We start from the raw sequence: 22,003 nt of genomic DNA, 5'->3' as shown, positions 1-22,003 counted from the left end.
CAGCATGCTGGATATGAAAGAGTTTACTGTGTCAACATTTGTGCTCTCATAGTAAAAGAATGTGTTAGTTTAATTAGCATCCTGTCTGTATGCAATCTTACCATTAAGATGCATTGAAAGACAGTAGGGTCTCAATATTTGCGAATCTAAGGTTTGCAAATTCAATTATTCATGAGCGGCTGCTTCCCCAGGGCTCCAGGGCATGGAGCGACTGCAGCCACAGCTTCCCTGGGACTCCAGGCAGGAGTGCTAGCAAATCACCACCTCTGCGAGGCTCTGGGCAGCAACGCTGTCTGCCACCACTTCCCCAGAGCCCTGAGCAGGGACTACCAGCAGCCGCCACTTCCTCCAGGGCCCCAGCCAGGAGCGCCAGCAGCCACTGCTTCCCTGGGATCCCAGGGTGCCAGATTTGCAAAATTCAACATTTGTAAGGGTCCTCAACATGGAACCCTTGCAAATGTTGAGACCCGACTGTAAAAGGCCCCAGTTTAGTGACATGCTTTAGGCACAGCTGGGTTATTTTTCAATTTCCTCAAATAGTTTATTTGCCAAAAAAGCTAATTCAGGATGTTCAGAACTGTTCATTAACTTGGGTGGATACTGGCAAATAGTTCCCGCTGGGAAAAATAAATTCCTTTAAAAATAAAAGTCTAAATGTTTTATTTTGTGATATTTTAGAAAAAATGTGCTGGTATTTTGTTTTGAAATGTTTAAATATATTCAGCTACATTTAACTAAACACACACACACGCACACACACACACACAAGGATATGAAGTTTAGTTGTTGGTCAAGTGAAACATTTTGCGCAACCTGAAACGTTTTCGTTTGGTTTTGTTTTTCCCTTCAGTGACAAAAACAAAATCATCACTTTGGGTGGACCTGAAACAGTAGGCTTTTGGAAGGGGAAGTGGATTTTTTGGGTAGGCAACCGAATCAAAAATATCCATTATTTTCCCACCTCTGAACTGGAAGCTCTTTGGGGCAGGGACTGACTGATATTTATGGTACGTGTGTACTATGGCTTGTGCAATGGGGCACTGACCTGGTTGCAGCTTTAGAGGTCACCACAATGTCAGTCCTTAATAATAATAATAATAATAATAATAATAATAATAATAATAATAATTTCATGCTCACAAACACTCGCCATAGAAAGGATATTGTTTTTCAAAGCTATAGCACAGCTCTATTGGCCTGATGAGGAGTCCTTCAATTCACACTGATGCTGGAACAATACTGATTTCCTAACATGGCTGGCACCCAGTACACATGAGTATCTTAATTCCTGGGAGCTGTTCCAACTGATTGAGTCCAGTGGGACTTCTCTTCTGAGTCAAGCAACTCATTCAAGAAACTATTTGGTGGGTGAGGTTCACGCATTAACATTTTTGACACAAGGACTTTAGGACATGCCTTTGCAAGTTTCCCATTTTTCCCTGCTATATTTAGAAATCCAACAAAACATTTAAACTTTACTAAAATAAAGTAATCCAAATAATTACACAGTGTTCACGTAACTTTGAAACAATGTAGCTATCAGAAGGGTTAACTTATATGAGACACTGTTACCAATATCTTATCCATCCTATGTTCCTTCTGATGAGTTTATGAGTCCCATTTGTGGAGTGAGGTTAAGATCAATTGCTTTGCTTACTTCTGCAAAGTCCAATAGGGAGCACTTATGTACACAATGGTCCTCTTTCACAGCTTGATTAAATTCTTTACCTTGACTGTCAATTTGTATCTCAATCAAGTCTCAACTGGTAACCTTGTAAAACAGAATCACGTAGAATCAACTTGGTTCTACAGGAGATGTGAATATGCAAGTATCATTTACTGACTTTGTGGGTAGAGCAAGAGGCTTTCCTCTGTGGACACATTACACAATGATTTGTTGTTCACTCAGTTACTAGAGTCTACAGCCTTTACTATGAGATGCACAAAGAGACACACAGGCTACGTCTACACGTGAAGCCTACATCGAAGTAGCTTATTTCGATGTAGCAACATCGAAATAGGCTATTTCGATGAATAACGTCTACAAGTCCTCCAGGGCTGGCAACGTCAATGTTCAACTTCGACGTTGCGCAGCACCACATCGAAATAGGCGCTGCGAGGGAACGTCTACATGCCAAAGTAGCACACATCGAAATAAGGGTGCCAGGCACAGCTGCAGACAGAGTTACAGGGCAGACTCAACAGCAAGCCACTCCCTTAAAGGGCCCCTCCCAGACACAGTTGCACTAAACAACACAAGATACACAGAGCCGACAACTGGTTGCAGACCCTGTGCCTGCAGCATGGATCCCCAGCTGCGGCAGCAGCAGCCAGAAGCCCTGGGCTAAGGGCTGCTGCACACGGTGACCATAGAGCCCCACAGGGGCTGGAGAGAGAGCGTCTCTCAACCCCTCAGCTGATGGTCGCCACGGCAGACCCCGCTATTTCGAAGTTGCGGGACGCGCAACGACTACACGGTCCCTACTTCGATGTTGAACGTCGAAGTAGGGCGCTATCCCCATCTCCTGATGAGGATAGCGACTTCGACGTCTCGCTGCCTAACGTCAAAGTTAACTTCAAAATAGCGCCCGACGCGTGTAGCCGTGACGGGCGCTATTTCGAAGTTAGTGCCGCTACTTCGAAGTAGCGTGCACGTGTAGACACGGCTTTACTTACCTGAGGAATAATTGTTATCTTGGATCGTAGGTCATGAAGGCCAATTTCAGAGATTCTCACACCATCTATTCTAATTTCCCCGTTTGCAGCTTCCAAAATTCTAAACAGGGAGAGGGTCATGGAAGACTTCCCAGCTCCAGTTCTTCCAACAATTCCAATCTAAGACACACATTGAAGAATTAGGAACACAGCACATTTATACATGGGTATGGGTTGAACCTCTCTATTCTGACACTCTCCTCTGGCAACATCCGTAATCCAGCATGATTTTAGTCAGCTGGATGACCACTTGCTTTGGGTGTGGCCAAGTTTCCCTTGGTCCCATAAAATTTGTTTACAGCCACCAGTCCTGGCTCTCAGTGTTCTATGTTGTTATTTAGCTGCAATTTATCCCTAGATGTCTTCTAAGAGCCCAGGAAGCAGTGGAAGTGTTGGTAACGCTGGTAGACAATATTGACCTCCTATGGTCCAGCAAATTCTCTCGTTTGACACTGCTCAGGGCCCAAGGATGCTGGATGAGAGAGGTTCAACCTGTATTAACTTTACTGAAGGCACAATTATACAAGATCTGATGCTAAGAGAGACTAGAACCTCACTGTGACCTTCCTCACTCCCTAATGGTCCTTACATCAAGTCTCAAATTATTCCCAGAATATGAGCAACTTCAAGAATAAAGACGTACATCATGTATTTGAGTATGTCATTATTCACAATACACACTCTCTCATTTAAAGGGGTGCTCCACTCGCCCTCTTCATAACCACAGCTTCCTAAAGGGGGGAATCGCTCAGGAGAAACAAAGTAGATTCCTTGAAGAACATTCGGCAAAGCCCAGCACTTTCAAGCACATTGAGAAGGCACTAAGCCCACAGGAGAAAGCCTTTACTGGATGCTGGCATGAGAAAAACAGAGGCATCTGGGCAGCAGGATCACCTCCATCCATGTGAAGAGTTGCCCATGAAAAATTAGACACAAGAACTGACTGAAATATCTTTTCAGTGAAAGAGGGTGGTCAGTTCCTAACACTCACGCTTCCACAACAGAGACAGTGGAGAAAACAGCTTTAAAGGAAGTTTCTGAGGCACTGTGAACCTATCTGGCCAGATTATCAGAGAGTGTAATGGACACAGACCTCCACGAGCTGCACTCATTTAGCCCAAATGAGAATCCAGCCTGTCTACTTTAGTTATGGCAAATCCCATGTGTAACATCTGCAATGGATTCATATATGATAAATGACTGCACCTTTTCTCCACCTTTCACTCGGAGGTTGAGGTCTTCCAGCACCAGATCCAGGCCTTTCCTGTAACGTACTGAGTAGTCAACAAACTCAACCTCACCCTGCGTTGGCCAGTCTCCCGGTGGCCTCTTGTCTTCAATTATCCAGGGAGCCTACAGGAGACCAGTAGGGAGATATTAGTCCCCTATGGTTTTAAAAGCCACAGGCTGTGATTTTAAAGTGTTAAACTTCTTGGGTTACAAAAAACCTCACCAAGAGACTTAATTGCCTTCTGCTTATTATTTAAAAGGGTAAGCCAGAAAAACAGATTCCCTCACTTGCCTCCAGCCTGGTCCATGCAGTGGATGACTACAGAACTATCTCAACACACAGGACCAGGTCCACAGTAAGTCCATGTAACTTCACTGACTTCCACCAAGCTGTGTCATTTTACATGAGATGAGGATCTGGTCCATAGTGTACTCTTGTGTTCATGGGCCAGGGGTGAAGGCTGGGCTTGAGGAGAGAAGCCACAGCCCTGCCCCCACTCCATGCTCACTAGAGCCCAGCCCCTACTGTGATTGCTGGTTCTGGTCCTTGCACTCCTAGTCCCCTTTGTTATAGTCCTACCCCCACCCTCCACCCAAGACTATCACCCCCCACTCCTAGCCTAAGGCCGGGCAGCCCCACAGCCCCTGCTCCCCACCTCCTTAGCAGCTCCCAGAGTACCAAGAAGCCTTCACTTCCCCTGCCCCAGCCCCACAGTCCCAGCCACAGAAGAGTCAGGCAGCTGCACTACAGCTCCAGTCTTCCCAGGTGGCCAGAGCACTGGCTAGCCAGGCAGCTGCATCACAGCCTGACTCCCAGCTATCCCAACTGGCCAGAGTGTGGTGGGCAGAGCCACCCAGGTGTTTTTGGGATGGCAATGCCTTGCCTACATTACTCGCTGCCCATGTGTGCATGCCTTGTTTGGCTTCCTCCTACCTCCTACTGTATTAACTTTAAGCACATCATCTTCACGTCCTTCTCTTGCTCCGTATCTCCTAATCCTTACAGTCCTCTGAAACACAATGAATCAAACCTAATACGTACACAGAGCAGCCTGTTTCCAGGCATAACCATTTGTCTACCATGCTGCACAACTGTGTTAGCGTCAGTGTGTTTTGAGAAATGCTGGGGAGCAACTGTATACTGCCTTAGCTGTTAGCACTGGGGGCAGAGGACCAAGAAATGCTTCTGAACAAAACATGGGAGGCAAGAGAACTGGCCAACGTGATTAAAAAAAGAAACTGCATAGAGCCTGAGAACTATGTTACCATTGTGCTCACAAGCAAAGAACACTTGGTTAAGAACAACTCATTGACAATATTATATGTAGATGCAGCCCATGGGCCAACTCTTCTGTTGATGAAGAAAATTCCACTGGTTTCTGCAGAGTTTCTCCCACTTAAACTGCAGAGAATTTTCGCTTTGTTTTTGCAATCTGGTAAAGAAGGCAGTGAAACTCTGATAGTACAAATTATAACTAGCACCTAGAACATCATATTTGTCTAGGTTACATCATCAGGTCCTCAGAGCAGGGTCCTTCTCTGTTGAAAGAAACAAGTGGAAATTGATGGATTTCTGAGAATTACATGTTGATTGTGAACAGTTCAGTAGCTGACCTCTGTCTCAGTTTCTGAATACTCTTTCACTCTTTCAACAGCCACAATGTTGGTTTCTAGGTCCGAGGTCATCCGCACCATCCAATTTAGCGACATTGTTACCTGGATGATATAAAAAAAAAGAGTCAAATATTACTCCTTGCAGAACAGCAAACATATGCTTTATAAAAATGCTCTCCATAATCTGTTATATACCATTTCTTACACTACAATATAAATAGTCTTACACTAAGAATAATACAGACCACAAGGCAAGATGTTTAAAAAGGAATTATGGGACTTAGACATGGGATCAGTTCCCATCTCTGCCTCAGACTTGCTTTGTGACCTTGATTAAGTTCTCTCCTAAGGTAAAATCCATGAAGTTATTTTGGCTCCTAACTTTTATTTAGGCTCCTAACTTCAGTTGAAATCAATAATATTTAGAAGGCTTAGGAGCCGAAGTTGCTTCATAGATTCCACCCTTAGTCTCCCTGTCCTTCAATTCCCTGTGTCAACATAGGGCCAATACAACTTCATTTCCCTCCCCAATTATCTGTCTACTTAGACTGCATGCTTTTGGGGACAGGGACTATCTTTGACTGTGCATATCAACAGTGCCTAGCAGAATGGAGCCCTGAGATTGAGAACGCTAAGCGGTATGATAATGCAAGTACAGGTTGAACCTCCCTGATCCAGCTCCTTTGGGATCTGACCGGTGCCGGACGAGAGAATTTGCCAGACTACAGCAAGTCAATATTGTCTAGCACATTACCAACACTTGCACTCCTTACTCGCCTCTTAGAAAACATTTAGGGGTAAATGGCAGCTAAATAACAGCACAGAACATAGAATCAGGACTGATAGGTATAAACAAACTTTACAGGACTATGGTGAACTTAGCCAGATGTCCACTTATCATGGGTGTGGCCAGCTAAAATCATGCCAAATTAGAAAGGTTCAGCATGCCCTTCATAATTGGATATTCTGTGACATCGCACGGCAAGATTATACACACCTGTAATGCGTATGATACCGACAGTCCTACCAGGCCAGCATTCAGGTTGTTTCTACCTAACACAGCAAAGAGGGCAGCAAAGAAGACAACACAGTTTCCTATGAATTCAATTCGAACACCCAGCCACCTGTTAAATAAGCAAACAGGAGGGTAAATGATCCCTTGAAGGATTATGGAAAGATCCACTGGCTTCAGCAAAAATGAGATATTAAATTCTGTGAGGGCATTACCTGTTGGAAACAATGTTAAGATAATAACTTTTCTGGTTTTCATCCACTTTCGAGTCATTCACGCTTATAAATGAATTCCCTCTACCGTAGGCTCGGATGACACTGGTCCCTGTGATGGTTTCCGAAAAATGGGAATATATGGGGGATCTGCTGATAGATTCCAGGCGCTTTAACTGGCGAGAGGTACCCACATAGAACCGCTGCCATCAGGAAACACAAACACACAAAAGAAACTATAGTCATTTAGTCAAACAAAATAAAATTATATCTGCAATACTCCAAAATGTTAATACTAGTGGGAAAGAAGAAGAACAGTGATTGACCATGGCTACTTAATGTCTACACTACAGCATAAAGTCAATTTTAAGTCCGTTAGCTCGATTTTACAATGTCACTGTCTTCACTGCAAATATTATCAGGTTGATTTTAAGGAGCGCTAAGGTCATTCTTACATCAACCATCCAAGGCAGTGCAATGCCAAGTTCAAATTTAAAAGGTTAAAATAATGCTAGTGTAGATACAGCATTTCTTTAAATCAATTTTATTGGCCTCCAGAGGTGTTTCACGGATATCCCACATTGCCCCACAGTTGTCTTTTCTGGCTGTTTTCATCTCTGCTGATCTCCAGGTGCACAGGAAGTAAGTAACGGGAAGCCTGGGAATTTGAACAAGGCAACAAGAAGCATGGGAATTTGGATTCCTTTTCTTTCTGACCAGAGTGGATAGCATACCTCAGGAGCCATCCATCATATTGCATCTAGCCATTGCATCTCTAGCCATTTAATCTAGCCAGTTTGCCATCATGACTATTCAGGGTTCTTCTGATCTGAGTGCTTGGGTCACAAGAGAGCTCCAGCATGGACCCATAATGAGATCCTGGATCTCATTTCTGGCTGGAGAGAGGAGTCAGTGCTGAGCAGACAGCGAGTCAGAAAGTAAAATGCAGACATTTATGAAAAGATTTTGCAGGAGATGATTGCAAAAGGTTACACCTGGGATGCTCAGCAATGCCAGGTGAAAGAGAACGAGCTCCAGCAGTGCTATCATAAAGTCTGAGAAGCCAATGGGCAATCTAGGTCATCTCCCATGATGTGCCAGTACTACAAGCAGCTGGATGCCACTCTTGGGAAGGACCCAACCACAGTCCCCAATCTTAACTAGGACTCTTCAGGAAGCCGTACTCAGGACTCCAGTAGGAGCTGAGAGGAATTGAGCCCAGAGGGGGAGCAGGGGGAGCCTGTCCCCTCATCATCGATACCTGAACCTCCCGGATCTAGCAATGGCTCTTCTGGTGAGTTTTTCTTCAGAATGCTACAAATGGGTTGCAGCTGAGTTTAGATATAGGATTACTTCTGTGGTACAAGTGGGTTGCGGCAGCTGCAGTGGACCTATGCCCCTTGGAACAGCTTGTTAATATTTCTGGGGATGGAACACTTATCCTTTTTGGAGATCTCTGTGAAGGTCTCAGCCAGGTACTCTTATTTTTTGCCTCATTTATAGCACACCTTGCCATGCCAGGCAACCAGTAAGTAATCTGGTATCATGGCACCACCCAGCATTCTGACAAATTTTCCAGCTCTATGCTCACACAGCATGAGCATATTTTCTTTTTCACTGTTATTCTTAGGAGGCTGATGTCTCTTTTGGCAACCTAGAAGCAGCATAGGAATTTTTATTAGAGTTTTTCATGTTGTTCCCTGACATTTAAATTTACCAGGACTGCCCTGCCACACCACATGGCTGGTGGGCTCTTCATCTCCCGCCTCTTTGTGGCTGGAAGACTCTCCTGGCCTCCTCCCCTTTCACCACACTGCTGGCTTTTTCCCCTGCACAGGATTGATGAGGAGCTGCCAAGAACGTTTTCTTCCACACTTTACAGTTTACAGGGAACATCCCCCCACCTCAACCCGGCATGCGTCCAGAGGGCTCGAAACCTCCCCCATGCCATGTGGCTCCTGGACTCTGCAGACCCTGATCCTGAACACCAGTGTACTGAGCACAGGTTTTCCCTGCACAAGACTGATGAGGACTGATGAGGAGCTGCCAAGAAAACTTTTTTTCTGCACTTTACAGGGATCACCATCCCCAGCCCGCCATGTGTCTGATGGACTTGACCACCTCTCCCACGCCACACGCTTTACAGTTCACATGACTTTGTTTCAAACCTGTCCCTCCTTTTTAAACTGCCAAGATCTTATCATGTCCACAATGAAATGTTTTCTGTTCTGTAGAGATTGATTCACTGTCATCCTTAAGAAGCCAAAAGTGGCCTTGGAAAACAAAAGTTGTAGTGATTGGCTGTGTCTACACGTGCCCCAAACTTCGAAATGGCCACGCAAATGGCCATTTCGAAGTTTACTAATGAAGCGCTGAAATGCATATTCAGCGCTTCATTAGCATGCGGGCGGCAGCGGCGCTTCGAAATTGACAAGCCTTGCCGCCGCGCGGCGCGTCCAGACGGGGCTCCTTTTCGAAAGGGCCCCGCCTACTTCGAAGTTCCCTTATTCCCATGAGCTCATGAGAATAAGGGGACTTCGAAGTAGGCGGGGCCCTTTCGAAAAGGAGCCCCGTCTGGACGCGCCGCGCGGCGGCAAGGCGCGTCAATTTCGAAGCGCTGCTGCCGCCCGCATGCTAATGAAGCGCTGAATATGCATTTCAGCGCTTCATTAGTAAACTTCGAAATGGCCATTTGCGTGGCCATTTCGAAGTTTGGGGCACGTGTAGACGTAGCCATGGTGACAGGCTGCACTGGCTACCTGCATCACTGTGGGCCCCCACTGTAGATCTGCTCATACCAAATTGATTTGCCACTGACTGGTAGCTGTTGGGCGTTGCAAACTTCCACAGAGCGATTGCCAGTTGCTTGTGAACTGTCAAAGCAGGTCTCATTCTGGTATTGCTGCACTTCAGGTCAGGGGATAGCAAATCACAAAGTTCTATGAAAGTGGCCTTGTGCATGTGGAAGTTCTACACCCATTGCTGGTCATCCCAGACTTCCAAAATGATGTGGTCCCACCAGTGTGTGCTGGTTTCACTTCTCCAGAAACAGTGCTCCACTGCAAGCAATCCATCCAGAGCAGCTAGCAGCTTTGCATTCCTGGTCTCCAGTTCTTCAATTTCATCATCCGATTCATCCTTTTCCTCAGCCAATTCATCCTCCCATTGACTTTGTCTAAATAAGTACTTCATAATACTTCAGGAAGTGGCCATAGCACACTGTGCAAAGGCTAGAAGCAGTTGAGGATCCATGCTAGCACCTTGAGCCAGGGCAGGCTTTGGGAAAATGGCCCAAATAAATGGTGCAAAATCATTTGGGCTGGTCGTTTGTTTTACAGCAGGGGTTGTGGTGGATGCTTTGCATTCTGGGATGATGACATCAGACACCCACAAGCACTTGCAGCATATTTTTTCCCATAACCCACTGGCACAAAAACCTAGAATGCAACAGGCATTGTGGAATACGTACCCACAATGCACTGTTCACACAGTCGAACATAAGTAAAGCAATGGAGACATGGTAAATCAACTTTCTCAACATTTGTGGACACTCAACTTCAACTTAATATAATTTATCATTAAAAAGTCAACTTTATTAAATTTCACTTTATTTCTTAGCGTAGACATAGCCTAAATGATAAAGTGACATGTCCACTCAGAGGTTTTCCATTGGCTTCAGTTGCCTTTGGATCAGGCCCTATTTATATCCACATGAACTCATGGAAAATGGCATCTCATTTCTATGTGCTGTACACAGGGGACGGGGTGAGAGAGTAACAAACCTGCCAGGCTCCTGGGCAAGGTGGGGGATGGACCAACTGTGCCTGTGGAAAGGGTGGGGCTGAATACAGCCAACCCTCAGCACTACCTGTGGTATGCTGTAGCTCTTACCACCAGGCAGCACAGAACCATCCGGAATGCTCTGCTCAGGTGGCAGTTTGAAGGGACTGGTGCTCCAGTGGCTGCTGCGATAGCAACAGCCAGGAGACCTGGGCCCTTTTGAATTGCTGGGCACTGGGGCAGTTGTCCCCTTTGCCCTGCGCCCACTGTTGGTGGGCCTGCTTGTACATGTATTCAGAGGGAAAAAGTTCTGAACCAATCCACAAATTAGAAGTGTACCCCCGGAACAGAGATAGCTCACACAATGGCCTCCATACCCACCTAATGCGACTCTAGGGGTAAGAAGAGAATTCAGTCTCCATGACTCATTAGTACCTTTTATGGCCAGAAGGGACCATTATCATGATCTAGTCTGACTTCCTATATAACGCAGGCTACAGATTTCACCAAATACTCCTGAAATGAAGCCCACTACTCTGCAGCGTTGCTTTCCCCATGTTGGTCCCAGGAAGAGAGACAAGGTGGGTGAGGTAGCATTTGGTGTTGGACCAGCTTCTGGGGGTGAAAGATACATGTTTTCAAGCTTTCCCAAAGCTGCTTCAGTGATTTATGTTAGACTAAATCATCTCTTTTAGAAATGCATCCAGTCTGGCGCTGAAGACATCAAGGCTACGTCTACACGTGCACCCAACTTCGAAATAGCTTATTTCGATGTTGCGACATCGAAATAGGCTATTTCGATGAATAACGTCTACACGTCCTCCAGGGCTGGCAACGTCGATGTTCAACTTCGACGTTGCTCAGCCCAACATCGAAATAGGCACAGCGAGGGAACGTCTACACGCCAAAGTAGCACACATCGAAATAAGGGAGCCAGGCACAGCTGCAGACAGGGTCACGGGGCGGACTCAACAGCAAGTCGCTCCCTTAAAGGGCCCCTCCCAGACACACTTTCATTAAACAGTGCAAGATACACAGAGCCAACAACTAGTTGCAGACCCTGTATATGCAGCACGGACCCCCAGCTGCAGCAGCAGCAGCCAGAAGCCCTGGGCTAAGGGCTGCTGCCCACGGTGACCACAGAGCCCCGCAAGGGCTGCAGAGAGAGTATCTCTCAACCCCCCAGCTGATGGCTGCCATGGAGGACCCAGCAATTTCGACGTTGCGGGACGCAGATCGTCTACACGTCCCTACTTCGATGTTGAACGTCGAAGTAGGGCGCTATTCCCATCCGCTCATGGGGTTAGTGACTTCGACGTCTCGCCGCCGAACGTCGATTTCAACTTCGAAATAGCGCCCAACACGTGTAGACGTGACGGGCTCTATTTCGAAGTTACTGCCGCTACTTCGAAGTAGTGTGCACGTGTAGACGCAGCTCAAAAGACGCAAAACCCAGAACCTGCCTTGGCAGTTCATTTCAGAAGTTAACTGCTCTCAGTGCTAAAAACTTTTCACTTATTTCTCATTTGAATTCGTCTTCTTTCATTTCTAGCCATCGGTTCTGGTTACGTCTTTTCCCACTAGATTAGCTCTTTTAATGCCTGGTATTTAATCTACATGAAAATACTTAACACCATAATCAAGTCATCTCGATCTTTTTACAAGCGAAACAAAAGATTTTAAAAGATGGTTCCCTGACCACTGCCCAAATTCTTACCAGTAATATGAATGCAGAGGTAACATGTTCCAAGCTACTGTGAACTGATAAAATTATTAAGTGCTTTAAACTAAAGAGTAGGAACCATACTGTAATGATCACCTACTGCACATTCACACATACTTACCTGTACAAAGAAATAGACAACTGCTAGAGGTATTATAACCACAGCAAAGAGAGGAGTGCTTGCTATTATTACAATCACAGTTGACGCAGAGGTGAAGAAGGTCCCTAGGAACATCAGGATCGTGGGTGGTAGCACTTCATCAATCACGTAGATGTCCTTAGAGAAGCGGTTGATGATCCGGCCGGTGGGAGTTGTGTCGAAGAACGACTGCGGGGTGCGAAACTTGTTCTCCAGCAGCACAGCATGGAGCTTGCAGGCTGCGCCGATGCCACCCATCGCCAGGGTGAAGGAAGAGAGCAGCACTATCAGGCCTGTTACACGAAGAAGAAATTTGCAGAAGTTTCCCCTGGGTCCAGTGTTTCAAAACAGCCCGAAGCTCTGGCTGCTGCTGCTGCTGCTAGTTTGGCAGCAGTGGTGGCTGGAATGGCGGGCGTCTTGGAAATGCTGCAGCAGTGCTGCTCCAGCTGTGTGCAGCTGTGAGGGAGGGCAGAGGGACCTAGCCCTGCAGTCTAAGTGGCACGGAGAGCTGACTGCTCTTGGCCCTCCCCCTTCTGGGGCGTGGAGTCCACGGCCCACAGCTTGCTCCAGGCCCTGTGGCAGCTGCTGGCGCCGCTGGCTAGTCCTTATCTACTATATATTTCAGAGAGTTTGTTCGCGTGTCTGTTTATCCCCCAGCCAGAAGATATGCATTCCTCCCGCAGCTGTGCCATGGACAGGCCCTTCTCCCTTGGCCCCAAGCTGCTGTGGTGAGAGAGGGCTACGACAGTCCTCTTCCCCAGGGCAGCCTGCACACTGACCCCCTTATCCCCAACCACACCCCAGAGCCATGAAAAATGAAGAAAAACAAAGCTCATTTGAGTTAAAGATCTGTGCAATGCTGAGTGAATCTTCTAGTTGTCAATAAACAAACCATCTCCCTTCCCCTTGCTACAAGTCCTCCACACAGTGCAAGGAGTGCGCTGCTATCCTGACTTCTTCTTCACCTCTATCATCCAGCAATTCACACTGCCCTATATTTCTCCGCCCCTCTTCCCTTCTCTCTCCTCCTTCGCAGTTCCCATCATTCTCCAGCTCCCCTTCACTTCCACCCAGACATCTTTGAAGTGTGGATCTGGCAAAATTCTACCAGCTTTATGGTGTCCTACTGCTCTTGCTCAGGTTCGGAGCTGTCCCATCCATAGGATGGCTCCAGGGAACTGCCACTCAACCATCCTATGGACCAGACTCGGGGTGGCCCTGGGGGCCTGGCATGGGATAGCAGCAAGGGTTCCCATCTCCCACACTCACCATGGCGGTGGGAACAGGAGCAACTGGGAAGCCTGCTCCGCTCTGCCCCATCTCCCTCTCCCAGCCCACTGTGTTCTGCTTCACTGGTAGTGAGCTGGCAGAGGGAGGCAGGGCAGAACGGAGCAGGCTGTGGATTGATCTGGCTCCCATTTACATGGTGAGTGCAGGGAGGGAGAAGGGTGAGCCAGGCCCCCTGGTAATTCCCCAGCCTGTATTGCTCAGGAGAGGGGGTTTTGAGCAAGGAGACGGAGCAAGAGCAAGAAGCGGGCAGACTAGAGGCAGAGTGGAGCAGAGGTGTGGTGGGGGCGGGGGGTCACCTTGGGCCCTGCACCTATGGTATTTGGGGAGAGGGTGCCCCAGGCTCCTGTACCATCTTAGGAACAGCTCTGCTCAGGTTAGTGTGTTTTTAAAGCTCAGACCCCCAGGTTACTGTTATAACTTTCCCATAATGTGCCTCTTTGCTCAGCAACATTTAACCATATAAACCAGAGACGCATTCTTACCTTGCAAGAGTCCCAGAGCTGCATATACTCCAAGTCGCATGCTTGTGTTCTGCTGAGTGCCATTGATTACAGGTTCATTGGTCCAGTCACTGAGCCACACGTTGGCCCCAATTGCAGCAGCATTTTGACAGATATACAGGAAGCATATAACCAAAGAAGTCACGACGCCAACGGCCTTCATGTACTGCCAGAACACAGACAGCTTCACCTGTCAATGTGTAAAGCACAATATATTTACCAAGCGCATTCAGTTGCTGTCTGGAGTGCCTAGAAATAAGAAAAAGCAGTTAAGTAGCACTTTAAAGACTAGCAAAATAGTTTATTAGGTGAGCTTTCGTGGGACAGACCCACTTCTTCAGACCATAGCCAGACCAGAACAGACTCAATATTTAAGACACAGAGAACCAAAAACAGTAAGCAAGGAGGACAAATCAGAAACAGATAATCAAGGTGAGCAAATCAGAAGCTGTGTCTACACGTGCACCCTACTTCGAAGTAGCGGCACTAACTTCGAAATAGCGCCCGTCGCGGCTACACGCGTCGGGCGCTATTTCGAAGTTAACTTCAACGTTAGGCGGCGAGACGTCGAAGTCGCTAACCTCATGAGGGGATTGGAATAGCGCCCTACTTCGACGTTGAACGTCGAAGTAGGGACCGTGTAGACGATCCGCGTCCCGCAACGTCGAAATTGCTGGGTCCTCCATGGCGGCCATCAGCTGGGGGGTTGAGAGATGCTCTCTCTCCATTCCCTGCGGGGCTCTATGGTCACCGTGGGCAGCAGCCCTTAGCCCAGGGCTTCTGGCTGCTGCTGTGGCAGCTGGGGATCCATGCTGCAGGCACAGGGTCTGCAACCAGTTGTCGGCTCTGTGTATCTTGTGTTGTTTAGTGCAACTGTGTCTGGGAGGGGCCCTTTAAGGGAGCGGCTTGCTGTTGAGTCCGCCCTGTGACCCTGTCTGCAGCTGTGCCTGGCACCCTTATTTCGATGTGTGCTACTTTGGCATGTAGACGTACCCTCGCAGCGCCTATTTCGATGTGGTGCCGCGCAACGTCGAAGTTGAACATCGACGTTGCCAGCCCTGGAGGACGTGTAGACGTTATTCATCGAAATAGCCTATTTCGATGTTGGCTTCACGTGTAGACGTAGCCAGAGAGTGGAGGGGTGGGGGGGAAGATCAAGAATTAGATTGAGCCAAGTATGCAGACGAGCCCCTATAGTGACTCAGAAAGTTCCCATCACGATTTAAACCATGTGTTAATGTGCCGAATTTGAATATAAAAGTCAGCTCGTCCACTTCTCTTTGCAAAACGGTGCGATAATTCCTCTTCAGTAACACACATACCTTTAGGTCATTGACAGAATGCCCCATTCCATTAAAATGTTGACTAACTGATTTGTGGATCTGGAGTGTTTTGATGTCTGTTTTGTGCCCATCGACCCTTTGTCTAAGGGAGTTGGAAGTCTGTCCAATATACAAAGCATCTGGGCATTTTTGGCACATGATGGCATGTATGATGTTAGTAGAGGAGCATGAGAAAGTGTCTGTGATTCTGTGAGTAACCTGGTTAGGTCCAGTGATGGTATTTCCAGAGAAGATATGTGGACAAAGCTGGCAGCGGGCTTTGTTGCCGGGAAAGGTTCCAGGACTGGTGTTCCTGGGGTATAGACTGTGGCTGTTAGTGAGGATCCTCATGAGGTTGGGAGGTTGTCTGCAGGAGAGAACAGGCATGTCACCCAGGGCCTTCTGGAGTGTAGCATCCTGATTAAGAATAGGTTGTAGGTCTTTAATAATTCGTTGCAGTGGTTTGAGTTGGGGGCTGTAGGTGATGACCAGTGGTGTTCTGTTCTTGGCTTTTTTGGGCCGATCTTGGAGTAGCTGGTCTCTGGGTATTCGTCTGGCCCGGTCGATTTGTTTTTTTACTTCAAAAAAACTGCAAGGAGGACAAGGAGGACAAATCCTTGTTTTTTTACTTTGTCCACATATCTTCTCTGGAAATACCATCACTGGACCTAACCAGGTTACTCACAGAATCACAGACACTTTCTCATGCTCCTCTACTAACATCATATATGCCATCATGTGCCAAAAATGCCCAGATGCTTTGTATATTGGACAGACTTCCAACTCCCTTAGACAAAGGGTCGATGGGCACAAAACAGACATCAAAACACTCCAAATCCACAAATCAGTTAGTCAACATTTTAATGGAATGGGGCATTCTGTCAATGACCTAAAGGTATGTGTGTTACTGAAGAGGAATTATCACACCGTTTTGCAAAGAGAAGTGGACGAGCTGACTTTTATATTCAAATTCGGCACATTAACACATGGTTTAAATCGTGATGGGAACTTTCTGAGTCACTATAGGGGCTCGTCTGCATACTCGGCTCAATCTAGTTCTTGATCTTCCCCCCCACCCCTCCACTCTCTGATTTGCTCACCTTGATTATCTGTTTCTGATTTGTCCTCCTTGCTTACTGTTTTTGGTTCTCTGTGTCTTAAATATTGAGTCTGTTCTGGTCTGGCTATGGTCTGAAGAAGTGGGTCTGTTCCACGAAAGCTCACCTAATAAACTATTTTGCTAGTCTTTAAAGTGCTAGTTGACTGCTTTTTGTTTTGATAGTGTATAGACTAGCACGGCTTCCTCTCTGTTACTAGAAATAAGAAGAGTGAGCAGAGACAAAATCTCTCCAGTAGATGGCTCAGTAAATTGGAAATTGCCAAAAAATAAAATACAAGCGTTTTGGAGTGCATGGAGTGCATTTTGTCTGACTAAGCTCGACACCCAGGTCACCACTTTAAAACAGGTAGTTCTGTTTCATTCTTATTGGGAGTCAATGGTGATTGCTGTGAAATGTTCAGGCCTCTTTTCTCTTTTCCAACTAACTGTATTTTATTATGACACTTAAAGATATAAGTTGAAAGGTAGTGGAACAGGGTCGAGGGCTACAGAAGGTGAAGGCTGTGATTTTCAGGAGTGAGTAGTGATGGGTGGGGGAATTTACAGAAAGTGCTGAGTACCCCACATTCTGGGGGAAAAAAAAACCCAAAACGAATTGGGAATAAGGGAATTTCAAAGTCTGTGGTTTATTTCGAAGCGCCTGCGTCTACATGGCTGGTTTGTGTTTTGAAAGCAGCACTTTCAAAGTGCAAATGGCTGCCATCATGCTAATGAGGCACTGAATATTCATATCAGTGCCTCATTAACCAGTTCTGATCTGTATCATTACATGCCCCTTCCAAAAAGGAGGGGCATGTGTAGACATGGCCTTAATGTGTAGAATATACTGCCCATTTTGCGCAGTTATGCAATAGCCTAAGAATCTTCTTGGCTAACACAAACTCTCAGGTTATTTTCATTAAATTTTCTTTCCTCCTTTGCTCAGTCTTTTCAATCCCTTCCACTGCTCAGCTGAATCTATCACCCTTCAATATATATTAGCTACTCTTCCAAGGCAAAGCCCAATCCAATGTTGTACAGAAGCTTGCAATGGATACTTGTCCCAATGTTGGTGTGCAATGAAACAGCTCTCAGACAGTAACAGAAGGCAAAGCTGAAAGTAAAGACTGATTCATAGGGCCCATAGAATTTGCTGCTGCAGGTGGTCAAATCCTACAGCTGGACTTAACCAGGAACTGGATTGCTTTGAAACGACTGGATTAGATTGTTTTGGATTGCTTTGCACTAAAATATAAAGAAAAAGCAATTCCCTACCCTTCCTGTTTCAGCGGTTTCTGCCTGAATAAGTGTTGTGTTGAGATTTTTTTGCAGCGGCGGCTCCACAGCCTTCTTTTCACACACTCTTCTTCTCGTGGACATTTTGCTGGGACATTCTCTGTCTGAGGATATCACACTCAGTTGCCTAATTAAAATGATGGATTTGTTAGTGGGGAGGAGGCACAGCATGGAGGTTCAAACGCAGGTTTCAGCTCTGCCCCAGCTTCCTCTGAGACTTGTGGGCAAGTCACAGGTGTATGCATGTGTGCCCCAAGCTCAGATGTGTAAATGCATTGTTAGACACCGACTTATGTGGTCTGATTTTCAGAGGTATTGAGAAAACAATTTCTATTAAAGTCACTGGAAGTTGCAGGTGCTTAGCGTGTCTGAAAATCAGGTGGCATATTTAGGGGCGTAATCTTAAGGCCAGCGTTTTCAAACTCAGGTGCCTAACCCGCTTCCTCTTCCTTTTTCACGCATGTAAAATGGATCTAAAAAGAACCATGGACCACCTCAAGGGTGTCACCAGGCTCCGTCCATTAATGCTTTTAAAGCAATAGTGGGAAACCTGTGGGCCACATGCAGTCCATGGACCCTCAGTCTGTTCCCTTCCATCCACACACCTGTGATACACTTGGGCACTGGAACCTAACATATCCCAGTCCTTCCCCTCCCTTCCAGCACTTTTAGAGCACCACATATCTGCTGATTCACACTCTGGCCCCTCTCTTCCTCCTCCTTTCCAGAGCTGGATGCTGCTGGAGTGTGAATCAGGTGATTCATAGCACACCAAAAGTACTGGGAGGGAGGCGAGGTGTCGGACGTATGGGGCTCCAGGGGAGAGGGGGCAGACAGGGCGTCCATAGGCTGCAGATGGAACACAAGTGGGCCACAGGCTGCTGTGGAACACTCAGATGAAGGAGGGCCATTCATGCAGCCCACTCACTCTTCTTGTTCTCTCATCACTATTTTAAAGAACTCTGAGATACTCAGATGAAAGGCGATATTGAAAAGGCAAATTGCTAATCTGTTCAGCAGCAGGTCAAAGCTATTTGTATTAATATTCTCTACAGCACCCATCTGAAAACTACACAATTGCTCATGTTAATACACTTCTCATTAATGGGATCATAGGAGCACCGGTTTGGTCCCCTGTGCTATGTTGTACTTTTACATTATAAAAGTAGTGGTATAAAAGTGTATAAAAGTATACAGGAGGTTTTTAAATGCAAGGAGAAAACTAAAGTCTATGTTGAAAGATGCAGACTATGGTGGTAGCTAAAGAGCTACATTAGCTGTTTTTGCCAAAGACAGGCAACCTAAAACGTGTGTCACCCCAGATGAGGGCTTTGTTCACATGAGAACACTAGGCCTACCTAAGGAACTGCTTGCGGACCTCGTTTGTCACAGGCTCGTTATCAGCCAGATCAGTGTGGTTGCTGAGGGTATCTTCAGCAAGCAAGACCTCTTCATCCTCCAGCACTGCAAAAAAAAGGCTGCATTTTAGCTTTCTGCTGAGGACAGCTTACAGGAAACCGTGTCAAAACCCAGAGACAAATATGCTGGTTGAAGGACCAGCATTAGGACACTCACAGTGGCTTCAGAAGTTCATTTGAGACTGCAATGCTGCATAATTGCAGGGACCTGGTGTGTTTGTTAAGTTCTGCTGTTCTGGAGCAAAGTGTGATCTGAACACAGCACTGGCAGCAAGGAGCTCCTAAATTCAAAAGCCAACCCTGGACACCAGCTCCCTCTGCAAACAGGCTGGTGCACATCCTCTCTAGGCTTCAGTCTTCCCACAATGCCCCTAATTCACTGAGCCATTGTAAACATCCATGTTGGTTAAGGATTTTGGGATGTTTGCACGGTAAGTGCTAAACAGAAGTAATACCGTAGTTCAGGGGTCAGCAACCTCTGGCACGGGTGCCAAGAGTGGTACGTGAGCTGATTTTCATCGGCATGTGAGGTGGGAGCTCAGCCCTGCCGCTCCTCCCCCATGCAGCCAAGAGCTTGCTCAAAGCCAAGCCACCTGTGGATTAACACAAGACCAGCTAATGCCACCAACCACCAGCTCAACGATAAAACTCCGCATCTTAAGTGTTGTTGTAAGTAGGACTATTAGTGACTAAAAAGTCTCACCAGCACTCAAACCGTACATAGTGTTCTCAGGAGCCAACTGGTACTCTGCATGTGACTATATGGCTAATTTTCCAAATGAAATAACCCAGCTACATTTAATTTTACTAATGGGCACTACATTATCTTAGAAAACAATCACTTAACCTCAGGAAGACTGGTTAAGTCTTTTCATAAGAGGAAAGAAATGTTCAAGAATGTCACTGCATGAATGGGATGAGTTAACTTACACCAGTGGTTCCCAAACTTTTCGGCATCATGCTCCACTTTTGATTTTTGAGAAACCCTCATGCCCCGCCCCCCCACCGCTTTTTTACCAGGGGCCAGCCACTCCAGCCACCGGTGAGCTGCTTGCTTGAGCCCCTCACCTCCCTCAAAGCCAGGCACCGCCAGCCTCTCATCTAACCTCATCCTCCTCTTCCCCACAACCCACACTTGCTCACCTTTGCAGCAGGCAGCTAGCTCCACGTGGGCCTTCACTGGCTGCCTGCTTTTTATAGTGGCTGCACCGGGTCACCCATACGAAATGGCGGGGGCTGAGAGCCGGAAACAAGAGCCGGCTTTTTCTTCGGGTGTGGGAAATGACTGAGGGGGAGGGGGCTGGTTTGCCTCGTGCCTCCCCGGAATTTCTTCATGTCCCCCTCATGGTACATCACTTTTTTTTTTTTTTTACTAACTTCAAAAAATAATAGAATCTGAGGCTGGCCTATTAAATTCCCTACAGTGTGTATAGCAGGAGCAACATTTATGCCTAGGGACATTCATGACCTGACTGACACAAAAGCCATGCTTTAAGACAAAGAATTGCTGTACTTGTTAGCTCTTCCTCTTGCAGATCTTCATCAGGGGCATAAGTTCGAAGGAAGTCCGCAAAAGCCCCATTTTGCTTCAAAAGTTCTTGGTAGGATCCCGTTTCAGAGATTTTGCCGTCCACAAGGACGACTATTTGGTCGACCTGAGGCAGAAAGGTGATGCCATGGGTCACGAGCACGCGGGTCTGTACGGGAGAACAAACCAAATCAGTTACCATGCCACCGCTGGGGTGGAACGTTTCCGCTGTTTAACAACACGCATCAACCGCTAGGCAACATTTTTAGGTTAAAGAGTGAATATTGATACAGCCGACAATTTGCACAGGCAGAATGTAGGAGAATTTGGCTAAGACATTAACTGTTGTAAAGAGAAGGAGGGTGATAGGGCCTTGGCTTCAAAAACTGTATTTCATATAGCAAAGCAGCCCACAAACGCCACAGGGTGGAACTAGCTCAGTGACGACTCATGTGACAAATGTCAACTGCTGAATTATCAAGATCGCTTCCTCTAAGATATTTTTCCCTTGCGGTATCCCCTCTGAGCTGACACAGCTTGATGCTGCAAAGGAGATTACACAAGACCCTGAACCAGTGACCTTAGGCAACAGAATAGAGAAATGCTCCGCAGAAATGCTAAGAAATGTTTCGCCTTTCTTCCCCCAGGACAGTGATCAACAACACAAAGACTATGCTCACTCTTCAGGATTTTTCAGAAATAACTTTTTTTGGTGTTGTAACACTGAAGTTAGTTATTTCTGAAAAGAGTGCTCACACTGCAAGAACCTTTCAAAATTGAGCGTTCACACTAGAGAGCCCAGTTTCAAAATAAGAGTAGTGACGGGATGCCTCTCAGGAGGCCAATTGAGTCATAATTACCTCTGCTTAGTACACACTGATTCAGTTTTGAAATAATTGGGGGAAGGGGGTCGGCGAAAGTAATTCTTTTTGTAGAGTTATTTCGAGTTAAATGCCCTGTCACTCCAGAACAACAAGCTTTGCAGTGTGGATGCAAGTTCCCCCCAGCCCCCCACCCCCAGAAAAAGAGGAAGTTACTCACCCTGTGCAGTAATGATGGTTCTTTAAGATGTGTTTCCCTATGGGTGCTCCAGCATAGGTGTATGTGTCTGTCCCTGCGCCTCTA

The 22,003-nt window shown here is 46.6% G+C and overlaps 1 protein-coding gene across 5 annotated transcripts in view; it reads right to left on the bottom strand.

The window, feature by feature from the left end:
* ABCC3 (ATP binding cassette subfamily C member 3) overlaps window positions 1–22,003 on the bottom strand; it is a 97,318-nt gene that overhangs the window by 9,730 nt on the left and 65,585 nt on the right. For 3 of the 5 annotated variants that reach the window (XM_075014150.1, XM_075014149.1, XM_075014151.1), the window contains 10 exons: window positions 20,864–21,047; window positions 19,291–19,396; window positions 17,912–18,059; window positions 14,198–14,405; window positions 12,408–12,718; window positions 6,787–6,986; window positions 6,557–6,683; window positions 5,560–5,661; window positions 3,922–4,068; window positions 2,677–2,835 (listed from right to left, as the gene is read on the bottom strand). In XM_075014150.1, coding sequence (XP_074870251.1) covers window positions 2,677–2,835; window positions 3,922–4,068; window positions 5,560–5,661; window positions 6,557–6,683; window positions 6,787–6,986; window positions 12,408–12,718; window positions 14,198–14,405; window positions 17,912–18,059; window positions 19,291–19,396; window positions 20,864–21,047 — 1,692 coding nt within the window. Of the gene's footprint in view, window positions 1–2,676; window positions 2,836–3,921; window positions 4,069–5,559; window positions 5,662–6,556; window positions 6,684–6,786; window positions 6,987–12,407; window positions 12,719–14,197; window positions 14,406–17,911; window positions 18,060–19,290; window positions 19,397–20,863; window positions 21,048–22,003 lie in introns of those variants that run through there. The other 2 variants (XM_075014153.1, XR_012648217.1) reach the window with 2 other exon arrangements.

This window comes from Carettochelys insculpta, chromosome 20 (assembly GCF_033958435.1).
Source record: "Carettochelys insculpta isolate YL-2023 chromosome 20, ASM3395843v1, whole genome shotgun sequence".
Lineage (NCBI taxonomy): Eukaryota > Metazoa > Chordata > Testudines > Carettochelyidae > Carettochelys > Carettochelys insculpta.
The sequence above is the reverse complement of the archived record's forward strand: the minus strand, read 5'-3'. Positions and strand labels throughout refer to the sequence as shown.